The sequence below is a fragment of the Rhea pennata genome, chromosome 2, assembly GCF_028389875.1.
Source record: "Rhea pennata isolate bPtePen1 chromosome 2, bPtePen1.pri, whole genome shotgun sequence".
Taxonomy (NCBI): Eukaryota; Metazoa; Chordata; class Aves; order Rheiformes; family Rheidae; genus Rhea; species Rhea pennata.
This window is the reverse complement of record NC_084664.1, coordinates 53246468-53261191: the sequence shown is the minus strand read 5'-3', so window position 1 is coordinate 53261191 and position 14724 is coordinate 53246468. Positions and strand designations below refer to the sequence as shown.

The 14724-nt window shown below is 36.7% G+C and overlaps 1 protein-coding gene across 1 annotated transcript in view; it reads right to left on the bottom strand.

Annotated features, from left to right (window-relative positions):
* Positions 1-3209: 3209 nt before the first annotated feature.
* The window catches only part of AVL9 (AVL9 cell migration associated), a 46856-nt gene continuing 35341 nt past the window's right edge, over positions 3210-14724 (bottom strand). The window contains exons 11-16 of the mRNA XM_062569528.1: positions 14374-14508; positions 13266-13485; positions 12232-12349; positions 11226-11279; positions 8983-9071; positions 3210-8157 (exon numbers count right to left, since the gene is read on the bottom strand). Coding sequence (XP_062425512.1) covers positions 8063-8157; positions 8983-9071; positions 11226-11279; positions 12232-12349; positions 13266-13485; positions 14374-14508 — 711 coding nt within the window. The 3' untranslated portion in view covers positions 3210-8062. The remainder of the gene's footprint in view (positions 8158-8982; positions 9072-11225; positions 11280-12231; positions 12350-13265; positions 13486-14373; positions 14509-14724) is intronic.

Genomic DNA, 14724 nt, shown 5'->3' with positions numbered 1-14724 from the left:
TATGTAGGACTTACCCCCAGTAGTAAGATTTATGTAAATCAGTACTTCTCCAATCAAGGGGCAAATTCTGCCCTACTACAGGAAGTAATAGGGAGACTTATACCTAAACTCAGACTATGGATCTCCTAGTTTCCCTAGCTGACTTTACCATCAACTGCACATTTATTTGCTCCATATTCCAAATAAGTAAGTAAAATTCAATTAACTTGTTTATTATCCCAGTAAATACAACTGGAGCTTTCAACATGGAAGGTACATCATTGCAGTTGGCTGTGGAAAAGAAACTTTAGGTTAGCAACCTGCTATATATAAAACTCTTCTCATACCTTAGCTTTTTGCAGTGTAAGGTTTTAGAATAATGAGGTAGTTCCAAATGAGAAAAAGGCAAACTACTCATTTTTATGAGTGAATCATATGTTTGCATACACTGCTGCATCAAACTCTTTTTGATAGCTGATTTGGGCAAGATTTGAAGGGACTCAGTGGATCCTTTGGGAAACTGAAAGCTACCTGCCAGTAGTTCTGTTTATGTTGCTTTCTTGTGGTCTGGGACATTAGCTTGTGAACCTGTTCTGTTTAAGGGAGTACATGTTAGAAGAAACATAATGTTGCTCTGTAGTGCAGGTTGGAAAAATCACACTTTTAGATAAAAGTGTCAGTAGTATCTTGGTAACTGCAGCTTGACTGGACTGCTGAACTGAGTCATCCTCACATTAGCTGTGAGGATGACTCACAGCCACAACAGTAGGCTTTAGGTCACTCCTAAGTCCAAGCAAATATGACCTATAGCTAATGACAACACACAGTGGTGGTCTGTTTTTGAGAACTTTCAACTTACTTAAGTCTGAATAGGAAGTAGTTGACTAACCTTATTTTTGGGAGGATGTAATGCATAAGATGATTTTAAACTTAAACATAGCAACTATCAATCACAGTTGGCCTGCAGAGCATGAAATACCATGCTTGATTTTATCCACTTAGGAGCAGCCTTTAAAGTACAGAAGGTTTACAACACTTCTTGCTAGATGATTGCAGTTTTTAATATTTTGTAGACCACTGGTAGGTTGCATAAATCTATGTAGTTCCTTACTTCAGGTACTGCTTATAATACAGTGCTGAAAGATAAAGACTAGTTAAATTGCTGACAGTTCTCCAGTGATTTTTGTTTTTAAAGAAATCCTATCAGTTCACTTACACGGTCAACAGTCTCTGCAGTCAATATTCAATTCCAAAGGAAAAGCGCTGTCAAAAAGGCTACTGTCACATTGTTCCCTGTATAAATTGGGAAGGAGACTGTGCAGGCAAAGTACTGCTATATGCCTCAAAAATGGTCGGTGATGGCAGAATTAGAGAAATAATATTTCTGTGAGAAGAAAGCTAACAGCTGAAAAAAAATGCAGTTCTTATTTTATAAATAGAGCAAAGATGATTAAAGCAGTCACACAGTTCTAAAATAGTATGTTATGATGAAGCTTAAGTCTAATGTTAGACTATTCAGCCTGAGCTTGGCTTTGAAGTGCACTTATGTGCAAGTCTGAAGAAGTCAACTTTGTTACCTCTTCAAGTATTGCTATTGCAATGTATACTAAAAATGAGTTTTGCCTCTTTTCTGGTAGAACTACTTCAATTTTTAAAACAATTTCAATTCCTCTTCCCTCCTGCCCCAAAAGAAAAGGTCTGGCCACTAATGTTTTTTTCAATTCATTTGCATTTTTTTAATACAGTTAAGGCTACATTCCTAACTGCAAGTTTAATTTCTGTTCCAAGGAGAATAAACAAAATTGGGATAGTGAAGTGTGTCAAGCTTTATAAAGAACAGATACAGGGATACTTTGATCTTTCTTTAAAAATATTATTCCCAAAGATTTTTTTAAAACAGTATTTTAAAGCACTACCAGGTACTTCTCTTCACAATATTCCTCCTTTCTCTTCCTAAAGCTGCTGTTAAGACATACAAGCACCAGTTACACTGTTTCTTAGCACTAACTGCACCTACAGACAAATATCATCACCACTAAACTCATTACCAGGCTAGTGTTCTTCCTCCTTCATTCCCCATTTACAACTACCTTTGGATTGTTTTCTCTATTTCAGGATTCAGACTGGAACATGAAAGGAGGCTAGGCAGGCTTGCCCTCGAAACAAGGGTTTTTTTTTTCCACTTTGTGCCCACCATCAGCCAGAAACAGAGTTTTATTTAACATATCGCTCCTGCAGCTCTTGCCGGAAGTGCCACTCAGCAAGGCAGCAGTCGGCAAACTTACAACCTCACAGAATGGCTGAGGTTGGAAGGGGCCTCTGGAGGTCACCGAGTCCAAACCCCCTGCTCAAGCAGGGGCACCTAAAGCACATGACCCTCCTTGAGACCTTGTGACCACAAGCAGTATTAGTTGGCTGAATAAAGTCCAGAGTTCACACACTGTGCAGGGAGACATGTTGATTCAAAATCTGTACATCCTCAGACACCTCCCACGTTCAGATGTGGGAGATGTTGGTAAACAGCGTGAAGCAGTAGGCGAGAGGAAGATCTGGGTCAGTGCTGAGCCTAACTGTACTGTACTGCTACCTAACTCTGAGCACTTGTTCTTACTGAAGTTTAAAAAAAAGTTTCACAATGCAAATACAGACATACTCTTCACTCAACTTTAAGCACAGCATTAAGTATTTCAAAACATAAACACAGTTTATTAATAGCAGCAAAAGCCAGTGACTACAGGTTGTATTAGGCAGTATGTTAAAGCTCACGTGGTTTTTTTGCCACTTTGTGGGATGCCTTGGCTTTTAAAGTTCTCCACTGTGCTTCTGTCTGCTTTTCATAAGAGTATTTGAATTTAGAGTTAAGAGATTAAGTTTGCTCAGTCACTACTTTTAGTCTGTTTCATGTAGCGTGCAAATGATACTACTCCCCACGTCATTTTTCAGAAAACAGAGTAACTGTGTCTGCCTTCACTTAACTGTTCTTCTTTCAGTCTAACCACGCTTAATTCATTTTCTTCATGCTTGTTTGGTCTAGAAAGCACTGCTTCTTTCTTGGTAACTGAGAGTCAAACCAGGAAAGTGGGTTTTGTAGGTGTTGTCTACTACTGTTGAAGCAAACAGTGAATATGCTTTTGTCAATACTAGTCAGTAAATTCAGGCAGGGAAGTAACAAAAAAAAAATTATTTTCTATCAATTATTTTTGGAATGTAGTATTACAACAGGAGCAGTCTATGATTAAGCAATGATTTTATTTTGAACACACACAGAAGTAAGGTACTCAAGAAGCTAGCTAGACTTCCAAGTCCTCTCACAGCAGAGATTAAGCTGTGTTTGTACAGAAGCTATTCAGATGTATCACATCACTTTACAGGGAATGAAGTAATCAGAATAAAATTAACCATTTTAATGACACTGATAGTTGTAACACATCCGCAAATTGTTTTACAAGTCCAAACAATACTTCTCATGTTTGATAAAGAATGGGGTCAAGACCGTAAAACTGTCAGAACTAAAGCTCTGTGGCTGTTCTTTTTAAGTCAGTCTCTCTTCCACTACAGCATTAAAGATTCAAACCACCATGAAGAAGCTCTCCATAAACCTTTAATCACATTACAGTAATGCAATGTTTCTGCCTTTAATGAATACTCTGCATGTTGCCCTTTTAAAACAAAAACTAAATACCTGCGAGAAAGCAAAATTACATCATGTGAATGATACAATGCAAGTTTGTTTTTCAAAGTCTTTAAACAATGACTTGCATACAATCAGAACAGTAGACAAACGCAACCATTTTTTTTCAAAATATAAGCTCTGATTCACATTTGAATATTATACAAGGAAGTAAGTTTCTTCCTACTGGAAAGAGTGATTTATCAAATCATTCTCAGCCAGTTATGGTGGCAAAAATAGAGTAAGAGTTTTAAAATAAATCTTTGATGTATAGCTCACTATTGCAGAGAGCTAGATATGTAATTAATTTACTCAACATCCTGATTTTGGCTAGATGCCACAATTCATATTAATTGTATATTATTTTGATGTTTAATCCAATTCAAAAGTTCTATAGTTTTATCTAAAGTTCTTACTGATGTATGAGAAGTCCATCACCTACTGAAGACTTACTATTTCACAATGAACAGTACCTAATGGGAAATCTTAGTTACGGAAAAAAATAGTTAAACTACATGATCTGTTTGTCATAAATTTGCAAAAGCAAATCCATAGCGAGTTTAAATGGAACACAAGTTTCAAAAAGACTGACCATGTATTACAAACAGCTACCAGTACTAAAACTAGATACCTACAGTTTCTTCTAGTGGTATTAACTTCTTAAAATAAAACATCTTCTTGAGCAGACAGAACTTTGAACAGGCTGGATGTATTTATTTTCAAGCAGCACAAAAGAAATCAAGTACATTACTTGTATGATCATTTACCAAATAACAGTTTCTATAGTTAAAACCGGCATTTACACCTTCACTTTCACAATTAAATACTGCCACATTAGCTTCTGTGCTTGGTAATAATTTCCATGGAAATAGGAAGCCTGTTTAGGCAAAATACTAAATTTAATTACAAAGGTGCTTGAAACAGATGTATAAGGTTAAACAAGTGCAATTTATTAGAACACTGATCTAAAAATGATGCTTGTGATACATAACATTTGAGAAAACTGGTGTCTGGTGTGCAGAGGAATTAAGGTTATGACATTAAAATGATTAATGAAAACTACTGAACATTTCAGTCCAATCAAATATTAGGTCACCCATACTTCGTCTTGTTGGTTTTGAGGACCTAGGTCTTATATGTATCTACACTCAATAGGCAATTCCCCAAACCCTGGCACACAGAAAAAGCAGAAGCTGATGCTTTTCACTCCAGAGAGTCAGGAGAAAAAGAGGTACTATTGTACTAACAGTAAATCAGAACTGTATAGTGACAGCCAGAAATACCTTTGCAACACGCAACATGACTGAGGTGTAACAATTATTTCAACGCTTAGTCTTCACAGGCAATGTCACCAATTTATTTAGGACTCCACAATCCTTGCAGTGCAGAAACAGATGTCAGGGTCTTTGAAATGGAAGTTCAGTTGCATTAATCTTTAAGGATAAGTAATAATGCTTGTATTGCAAATTTAAAAACAGACAGGAGAGGAGGAGAGGAGAAGAAAGTAATAGGCATTTCTCTTCATCTAGAGAGGTTACAACAATTAAAGCAAGAAGAGAACTGTAAGAGCTTCTACTAATCTCAGCGGCTGCATGCCCAGCATAGCCCAAAGAGCAAGCATATGCATTAATGAGGATCACCCATTGCGAGGAACATTTCGCCTCCATCCACTGCAATAGCATGAGTTTACATCGCAGTCCAACTTGCTAGCAGCAAGCTGATTCTTAAAAAGAAAACTAATACAAGTTTCTTAGTCTAGCATTTGTGAAATGTAGATAAAGGAAAACACTCTTTTGTCAGGCTGCATATGTTTGTCTCTGCAACAGAGACAGCTGGGAGAGTAGGAAAGCGACTGCTGAAGGATCTGTCTGGTCTTCCTGCCTGTGTGAGCACTATGAAACATCGTAACAGACTCCCCACACAAAAGAGGCAGCAGCTAGGCATCTGCTGAGCACTGCAGAGGGCTCCTCATTCTGCCTTTCCTCAGACGAATCTGAGCAATCCTGATGTTTCCAAAATCCCCGGGCCAGTGAGGGAGTTTGTGGGAGCAAGGGGAATGCAATGAACTAACAAATCAGCTATACAGCTTTCGGGCAGAGGGGAATTCTACAGAAGGAATTAAGGTGAACAGGTGACAGAAGCAAGGATATTAAAAAACATGACCCCGCAAGTCTCTGTTACTTTACCTTGTACCTGTAAATCCCAACTACTTGCCTAGTTCTTGGAACTCACCATCACGAGCTCCTAAGCCTAGACTCACCTAGTGTGCCTTAGGTTGCTGAGGTTAATTTCGTAAGTGCTTAAATCCTTTAGGCCATATTCAATCTTCACTACAACATGAAGCCTGATCACCTAAAATCCAGCCAGCAGATAATACAAAGTAACTATTTCACAAAAGCAAGTAATTATTTTCTTATCTGCATGCTGAATCAGAATGCTCTAGAATCATCACGACTAATTGAATCCCTATTCTGATTTCACCAGAGCTCTTTCTGCATATCAAGTATTTCTTAGTCTGTAAGAAGATATAAATGTCTGTTACAGAGTTGTGGAATAGAACAGAAAAGAGCATCAGCCATTTTAGAAGATACATATATATACACAGAGACCAAAAGCAATAGTTATACTTCTACAGGTACATTTTAATTTAATGTCAGAAGCAGTAGACTAGTAGCACTTTTTAGAGGCATTATTTGCCCTTTTCAAGTAAAACTATTTAGACCAGCAGTATACTTTCAGGTTTTCCATGGCTTTTCTATCTGTAGTTTGCCTTGGAAAAAATAATGAAGGCTTTAAAAGAGATGTTACGTTTTCAATTTCAAATCGTCTTTTGAAGCAATAAAGCTGAAAATTAAGTTGTTGGATAGTAAATACTTGATACAAATTTGTTTTTTCAAACAACTTTTCAAACACACCTAAAGAAGCTAGAAGCAAATTTCTTAAAGCAAGTTACATTAGGATCTTCCTAGTTACTTCTTGTACACTGCTATATTTTGTTCGAGGAATAGAATAAGTAACTATGACTTGAAATCTTGGCCCCAGAAAAGTGTGTGGCAAAAAGCTGACAGATACCAATGAGACAATAAACTAACAGTGTCTTTTAGTGCATAAAGCTGGAATATTTGCTAACGTAATGTAGAAAGCAGTAACTGCTACCACATGGGGATGTTAGAAGGCATACAGAGGAATACACTTCAAGAAACAGGAAATAATCTGTTTCAGAAGCAGGAAATATATGAAGTAGAACATAATTGCATACAGAAGACACTGTATATATGCACTTATATATGAAATACAGCATTATGCCACATCTTTTCATAAAAATTATTGTATTTCTTCACACATGGATATGAACTGAACTGTTCCAGTTACTCTCTCCACTCTGATAATCCTTTCCTTATGAAAAAATTAGTTATCTGAATAGAACATTCCCTGAGTAGACACATAAAAGCTATACAGCCGATTTTCATTTGAAAGAGTCTTCACAACTTTACTGGCACTAAAAATGTTCAGTTTGCTACTGTGCTAGTTTTAGGTAATTTTAATACTTTGTATTCATATGCATGTAGTTACATTTATGGTGTAATTACATCCTAATAGATGATTCTATCCCAATTTGGGAGAATTGTTTTTCTAAATACTTTTTCTGAAGAGGTCTCTCTAACCAGAATCCTACTCATGTCCCAGGGTAAAATACAGCTGAAATGCACGTAAAGTTAGTGAGGCCTACTGCATAACATCAAGAAAATACTGATTTCACAATTGTCACACAGATTTGCAGACACAAAGAGTTAGAGATAGATTAATCTAACAACTGTATATGGCTACACAGGAGAAAAAGAAAGAAAAATCTCAAGTCAGCCACAGTGTCACTTTGCACCATCCTGATTTTAATTTGCAGGTGAAAGTGAGAAGGTTCCACCTGACTTGGAACCTTTTAAGGGTTCCCACCATATACTTCTTGCAGAAATGCTCTCAAATCTAACCTGAAGGAGAAATCAGTATTCATACTCTGGTTATTTCTAACAAGAATTCACAAACATTTGGCTATCTGAATTGAAAAATATAACTAATTTACATAAATATCTCCAACAACCAAGAAAATGTACAAATCTGAAGTTAAACACATTTGGCTTGCAACAAGCCCTGTTTGCTAATGTCTTTATAAAGGCTCAGATTTAAAGAAAAGCAGTCATTTTAAACCAATACGTTGCAAATGCCATCCCACTGTATGGAGACACTCACCATTCTTCTATACATGAATGATAACATTCCACATCTGTTTGCAAGCAACATATGCCTCATTTTGGTCCTGGTCTGTTAGTCTCCACTCCTACATTTTTAAGTAGTCTTTTACAGCTCAGAGAAGCCACTGCACCTGAAATATTCAGCAGCACTGTGCAGTAGCATTGCTTAGTCTCCAAGGTTTTGCGTTGACTGCGTAAAAGTGGAAAACCATGATGACATGGCTGACTTTGCACTTGTCAAGGCTCCTCCAACCGACTGACCTACATTATAAAACAAAAGAAAGAGGATCAATAATTGTCATGTTTTTGTCATCTTGTCATTACTAGGCCCATAAAACAGCACAATCTGTTGTCTAATCTGGGATTTAAAAATTAAAGTCCACAGTCTACATCATAAAACAGTTAAAGAACTCAAACATACTAGGTCAGCAGAAATGGTCTATACTTTCCTTTATCCTGGAGGACCTGCTAGGATTTAGCACTGAAAAGTGCTCCTGGCCAGAATACATAGCAGAAAAAAACAGGAGCAAGACTCCAGTGCAAAGAGCATGCTAAATAGTTTTCAGCAAAGCTACCAGAGAACTCCTCAGCTGATGGACTCGTTCTCTCACATTGCAAGGTGGCAGTCTCATAAAGGTGCCCTTGTTTGCAGAAACTGCTTTTCCAGAAAACTGCAGACTATTGCAAAACTTACATAGACTGACACAAAGTCTTTCAGTGATTTCAGCCAGCTCTGGAGTTTCAAAGTAATACAAGAGTGAGAATAGCTGAATGCAGAAGGCAATGTTGTGGTCTAAGCATTTATAGAAGAAATGAAGAGCTTTTACGCGAATGTCTCCCTCTCACGTTCCTGTTCAGCTCACATTGGAAAAGAAACTCATGCCAGTTTCTTTAGCCTAACTGCTTCTCTTTCTACTACCATGCAATATACAGGGCCTTAACCAGCAGCTTTGCTTCTCAAAAAATTCCTGTGTTTTGTATGTATGTTGTAAAGTACACTTCGATTAAAATGAAAGTGTAATATAGAATCCTTCTAAAAAATAAGATGATGCCTAGATTCAGGTTGGCTTTCAATAAATTTCTTACCTACAGCTTTTCCTGTCTGTACAACATTTCGGCTAGTGGAAACCATCACATTTCCAATCTTCTTTCCACGTTCACTATTTTGCACCGAGCTAAACAAAAGAGACACTGAAGAGTGTTAGTGAACTGACATATTATCTCTAACTGTAAATGAACTATAGGATTAGAAATATTTTTTTTATATGTATACACACACAGACATATTTCTAGCATAGGAATTTTAAGGGCTTGATTTTATATAAATATCTATACAAAATCAAGCCCATACAATTCCCATATCTGAAGTATGCATCTCATCCACACAGATCAGTTAGACACGGAACAAAAAAAGCAAGCAACAATAGTTCATTCTTATAAAACACACTACTACCTTTCATATATGTTTACTAAAAAGAATTTATGCTCTAAATTATAAAAATTAAAATTATAGAAATTTTGCAAAGTTCTAGCTCTGATCTGTAAACCTTAAAGGAGAAATATGTTAATGAATAGTCATCATCCATTTCTCTAAATAGTTTACTTCGTATTTTGCTTTTAAGATTTAATTTTTCATCAAGTATCATTCAACTCTCATGCTTTTGTTAAAACAGGTGAAAAGATGATAGACACCACCATCAGTTGGAAAGGACTGCATAAAAGTGATCAGCTCTAGTGCACATATGCAATCACTTGAAAATAACCTCATTTAGTTTTAAATTATAACATTAAAATTTCAGATTCATTTCATACTCTGAAAAACTGTTTATGTAAAATTCAGTAACACAGCTGTAGAAAAGCATGCCACCTTCTCTTCCACCTCACAATTTGCTACCTTAACTTGTTGAATACTTTCAAAATCTTCAGTGTAGATGAAAAGCAGAAAGGACAGAGTATGTATCAAGAATAAGCACAGGTACAGTTTGCAACAAAGTAAGTAATTTTGCATCTGACAGATAAATTGCTTCTGAGGAATAAGGTTACTGTTGTAAAAATATTTTTATTATTAGAGACAACTACTGATCCTTTCTCACTCGTTTCAGAATACCAGAAAGTGTTAGTATCTCCCCTTTAAAAAAAAAAAAGAAGAGGGAGGGAGGGATATATTATAGACATCCCTGCATCTTGCAAATTACTAAATCTTTCTACAAAGGCTACAAACCACAACACTAGTAAGAGCTGCTATCAGCATGTGCCTTATTGAAGGCAATTACCTTGAGATAAATCTTGATTTGTTTGCAATTCTCAATCTCCATTACCGAAGTTTAATCTGGCATTGGTCAGCAGAAGCAACAAGAAGATGCAACGGGCTGAAGTCTGAACCTTTCTGTTCCTCAGTGTGCCCTTTTATGTTACCATGTATTTTAGTCCTACTGAATGTAACAGTTTACAGTCAAGGCACATGCAGAATTAGCAGTGCATATGCACCCCTGATTTAACAGGCATCTTACAGAACCAGTCTTCCTAAGTGTCTACAACAAGCCAACTACATAGATGGCACCGCCAAATCTCAACAAACCCAGTGACTTTTATTAAAGAACAAACTTCACAGTCAACATAGCTAAGAGAAAACCTATTTTGCTTGATGGCTGAACAAAAAAGAAAGAGTTAACTGCAACCCTAAGACTGAATTTGGGCTCTAGTTAAGAGCTGTACAGCTGTGAATAACAAGTGCCGCTGATGCCAGTTTTAGACACGAATATTAGAGGTAAGAACTGGCAGAACTTAAAGTTCGGGTAGAGTTCAGTGCAACAAGAAGTTACAGAAGATGCATTTTAAACTTCCAAATGGAAGAATCTGCCATAGCCTCAGTACGTCTACAATGAACTTCAAGAGAGATTTTTTAGAACAATGCTGCATTAAAAAAGTAACAGAGAAAAAAACAAAAAATCTCACCCGAACACTAATTTCTCCTAATAACGGGGCCCAAAGCCAGCACCAGGAAAACACTGATAAAAGTTTTAATGGCTTTGATTTACATGGATTCCTAACAGTTTAAAAATAAATACATAAAAGCCTTATAATTGCAATTCAAAAATCAGGGCTCCATTGTGTAAAGACTAAACAAAACAGTGTATTAGCACTATTTCCTCCTATTTTATGCAAACCATCCATCTTTATATGTAGTAAGTTTTGCAAGAGAACTTCAAATACAGTTTCATGTACATAGGCGATTCAAATTGTTATTCTGTTTAGTTCACCATAGCAAAAGTTACACAGTTATTAATATATGACTTTTTTCAGTATGTATTAAAATACTATATACTTACTGTGACAATCTTAACTTAACATCTGACACAGAGTATTGTCCCTGGAATGGATGGCTGGAAGAAGGGAAAGAAACCCAAAAAAATATATTTATTTATTTTTGCATGATGAATCCATACTACAACAACTGAAATCACTGGTTATATTCTGCTGTTAAAAAAAGAAAAAGGTCTATTATAGATGTAGTAGCATACCACTTTATAGTAGGTTAGATCCACAGACTATTCAATCTTAGATTTCTTATGAACCACCTGTAAGATGCTTTCTATTTATAAACCAGATATAAACAATCTTCTTTTCACACTAAGGCAGATATATACCTCCTTCTAACAAGGCAGAGTGTGAGAAAGTGATCCCTTAAGTAGGCCAGAAGAGCTCTGCAGGTCTAAAGAAAAACAACCTTCCTCTCCAGGCTACAGCAGCTGCCAAGTAAGAGCAAAAACATACAAACCTCCCTGCAGTACAGCAATAATCCACACTAAACAAAGCACACGTAGAGCCTACAGTGTTACCAGACCAGGCATGATCTGATATTAGAGAACAAATAAGCATAAAACAATGCAAAGTATAATAGATGAAATATAAATCAGCCAGCTCCCCTCCATCCCCATCAATGACATCTTTGGACACAGCTATTGCCTGGACACCTGAAAGCAATTAAAAAAAAGAAAGCAACGAAGCAGAACCACTGGAGGGCAATTCCTGAGGAATGACAATGAACTTTCTACAGCAGGGGACAGCCAACTATCAAGCTGTTCAAGTTTCACATCTCCTGACTCTGCATAGTTTTCTTCATAAAACTATATCCCAGAAATACAGTAAGGTGCTATAGAACAGAAGCTTTCTACTTCTATACGGTCAGAATCTTTTCAGCATAGGGCTGCAAAGATTTCAGCCTCAAGGGCCTTCCAAGAGGAACGTGGAGAGTGCTGTAGTTCTACAGAACGGTGTGCCTGACTCCGCATACTAGGCACTTTCTACGCTAACTGCTAAAAATTGGTTCCTTACCTAGAATTTACCTCTGCAAGAGCTGGATGCTTGTTGCTGTTCCATACTCTGTAGTTGTGTGTATTTTTCCAGGCTGCTACAAATGCTGTTCCAAAGTCTGACAAAGTCTTTTCATTGTCTGATAAAGTAAAATAAAGATGAGTGAATATGTAGCATTTTGTTGGAGATGCTATACAAGTAAAAACTTTTTCCTTTTAAAGAAAAACTATAATTTTCCAAGCTGCTGACAAACCAAAGTCAAGTCAAATTTCCATATTATGAACCTGGCACTTCACAGATATTGCATTATATTCATTTTAAAGTGTCCCAAATATACAGAGCCAGGACAGAACACAAAACCAAAAACTAGAATTTATGTTGCTTCCCCCCCCTTTTCTTCCTATGACAACACTAACGAGACAAATTTTATAAAAAGCTTTTCATAATGCTGAAGAATAAATAATATTTTCTTATTTTTAGTTTATTTATAAAACTCTGAGGAGTGCAACTGGAAAAAAAAAAGAGTTTAGTTGCATTCATGTAGGAAAGATTGGAACACAGGGAATTCCCTCTGAACTGAGACAGAAATGCTTAAGTTCCAGAAAATAGAAGCTTATAAAGCCTCTAGCTCACACTTTTCACTTAATGAATTTGTACGTAAGGCAGGGAAGAAAGGGAGGAGAGAAGGGTCAGACCAGCAAGACTTTCAGAGGACAGTCACTAACTTCATTCCTCCTTGGATCCAATTAGTTTCCCAAACTGAACTTCAGGTGGCAACAGAGTCTGTAGAATATTCTAAGTTTGTAAAATCTGTCACTGTACAGGGTTGCAAGTTCTTCTACTTATGAGGAAAGCTTATTTAAAAATTAAGGAAATTTTGTTGTCCTTGGCTTTCCTTATTATTCCTTGAGAAGTTTATTTACTAAATTCTTAAAGACTATTTCTTCTTTCACAATCTCCTTCTCCTTGGCAGTAGGCCAAGCACGTACTGCAACAGAGCAAATGCTTATTACACCCACGTTCATCTCAGCCCCTAGACAAGGTATGCAGTGTACCTGGTTGTAGCACAGCAGCAAGCAGCGCATGAAGATAAGCAGTAAACTGAGCCCTGATCCACTCATCTCCTCCCTCCCAACCAGTGCCATCAAGGAAAACATCATCTCTGTTTTCAGTCACATGCTTCACCAAGTAATCAGCAAATCTCAGGTCAGCAGTTGTAGGGTTCAGGATCTTACGGAGTTCTGGATCATGGATTTGTACATGAGCATCTTCTATCTGTTTGAAATAATTCCAAGGGTAAAAGTGGATCCAAATGAAACTGTTTATATATATAATACCACATAATACTACTGTCAAACAACTACCTAAATCTAAACACACAGTCACAATCAGCATCAAGAAGAAACAAATAACCAAATAAATCACAAGCGAACTATTCTCTGAATGACAGATATCGCTGATGAACCTGATGATCTTCCTGCCACAAAGCAAAAGCTGCTCATTTCACAGTATTTGGCAAGGAATTTTGGTGTTCACATGCATTTTTCTTTCATTTTCTCTTTGATTACTGCTTTAATTTATCCACTAGGTTAAGTTGGTTACATATAACTAACTATGTTATGTTACCAAATGCTGATTATGTACTTCTGACTATTTACCAGAACATATGCAGTGCTTTCTTAGGTTTTTTCCCCCCCTTCCCTTTTTTCCCCCCTCTTTAAACTGTTGACTAAATCAGAAAGAAGTCAGCATTTGTAGGCTTTATTCTCCGACTGTATACAGATACTGTTTCTCAGCTGCTGGCATTTACTTTTGAAGACCTCATTACAAAGCTGTAAAAGTCCATAACAAGTAAAACTAAAATGGTAGTGAAATAAAAATTTTAAAAATGCCCTAAATATTCAAATATTAGATATAACAATACACAGGAAAAATATGTATTACTTTCTCACAGCTTAAAAGTTGTGTTGTTTACCCAGCAACCTACACAAATAGAATAAATTCTTAAACATAAGAGCTTATTTCATGGGGAAGTTAATTCGGGCATGAACCTGAAACATTACAGACATATTCAAAATGCACCCGCTGCTTTGTTTCCCCCCTCCCTCGCCCTCTCCTTTTTTTTTCTCCAGTTCAAGAAATTCAAATGCAAGAGTTTCATACTTCTACAATTGCATCGCTCAGATGTTTCTGCTGACGGAACAGGATGTTGGTGGCTCCAGCGACAAAGCCTCGGACTGTTACGTCTGAGAGGAGATGATGTTGCTGTAGTGCCATATACGGCAAACAGAGGTATCCCTAAAGTAACAGGGATATTTAGAGGATTAACAAGAAGACAAAATATTGTCTATATTCACAATTTTTCTTAACAAAAGCCAGCACATTCCCACCCACAATAAAGAACTCTGGTTACTATAATTTCAGCCATGATTATCTATTTCTTTGCTACATTATATTGTAAAGCAAAGGAAACAGATTTCACATAAACTTAAGTTTTTAAGAGACTGTGTAGCC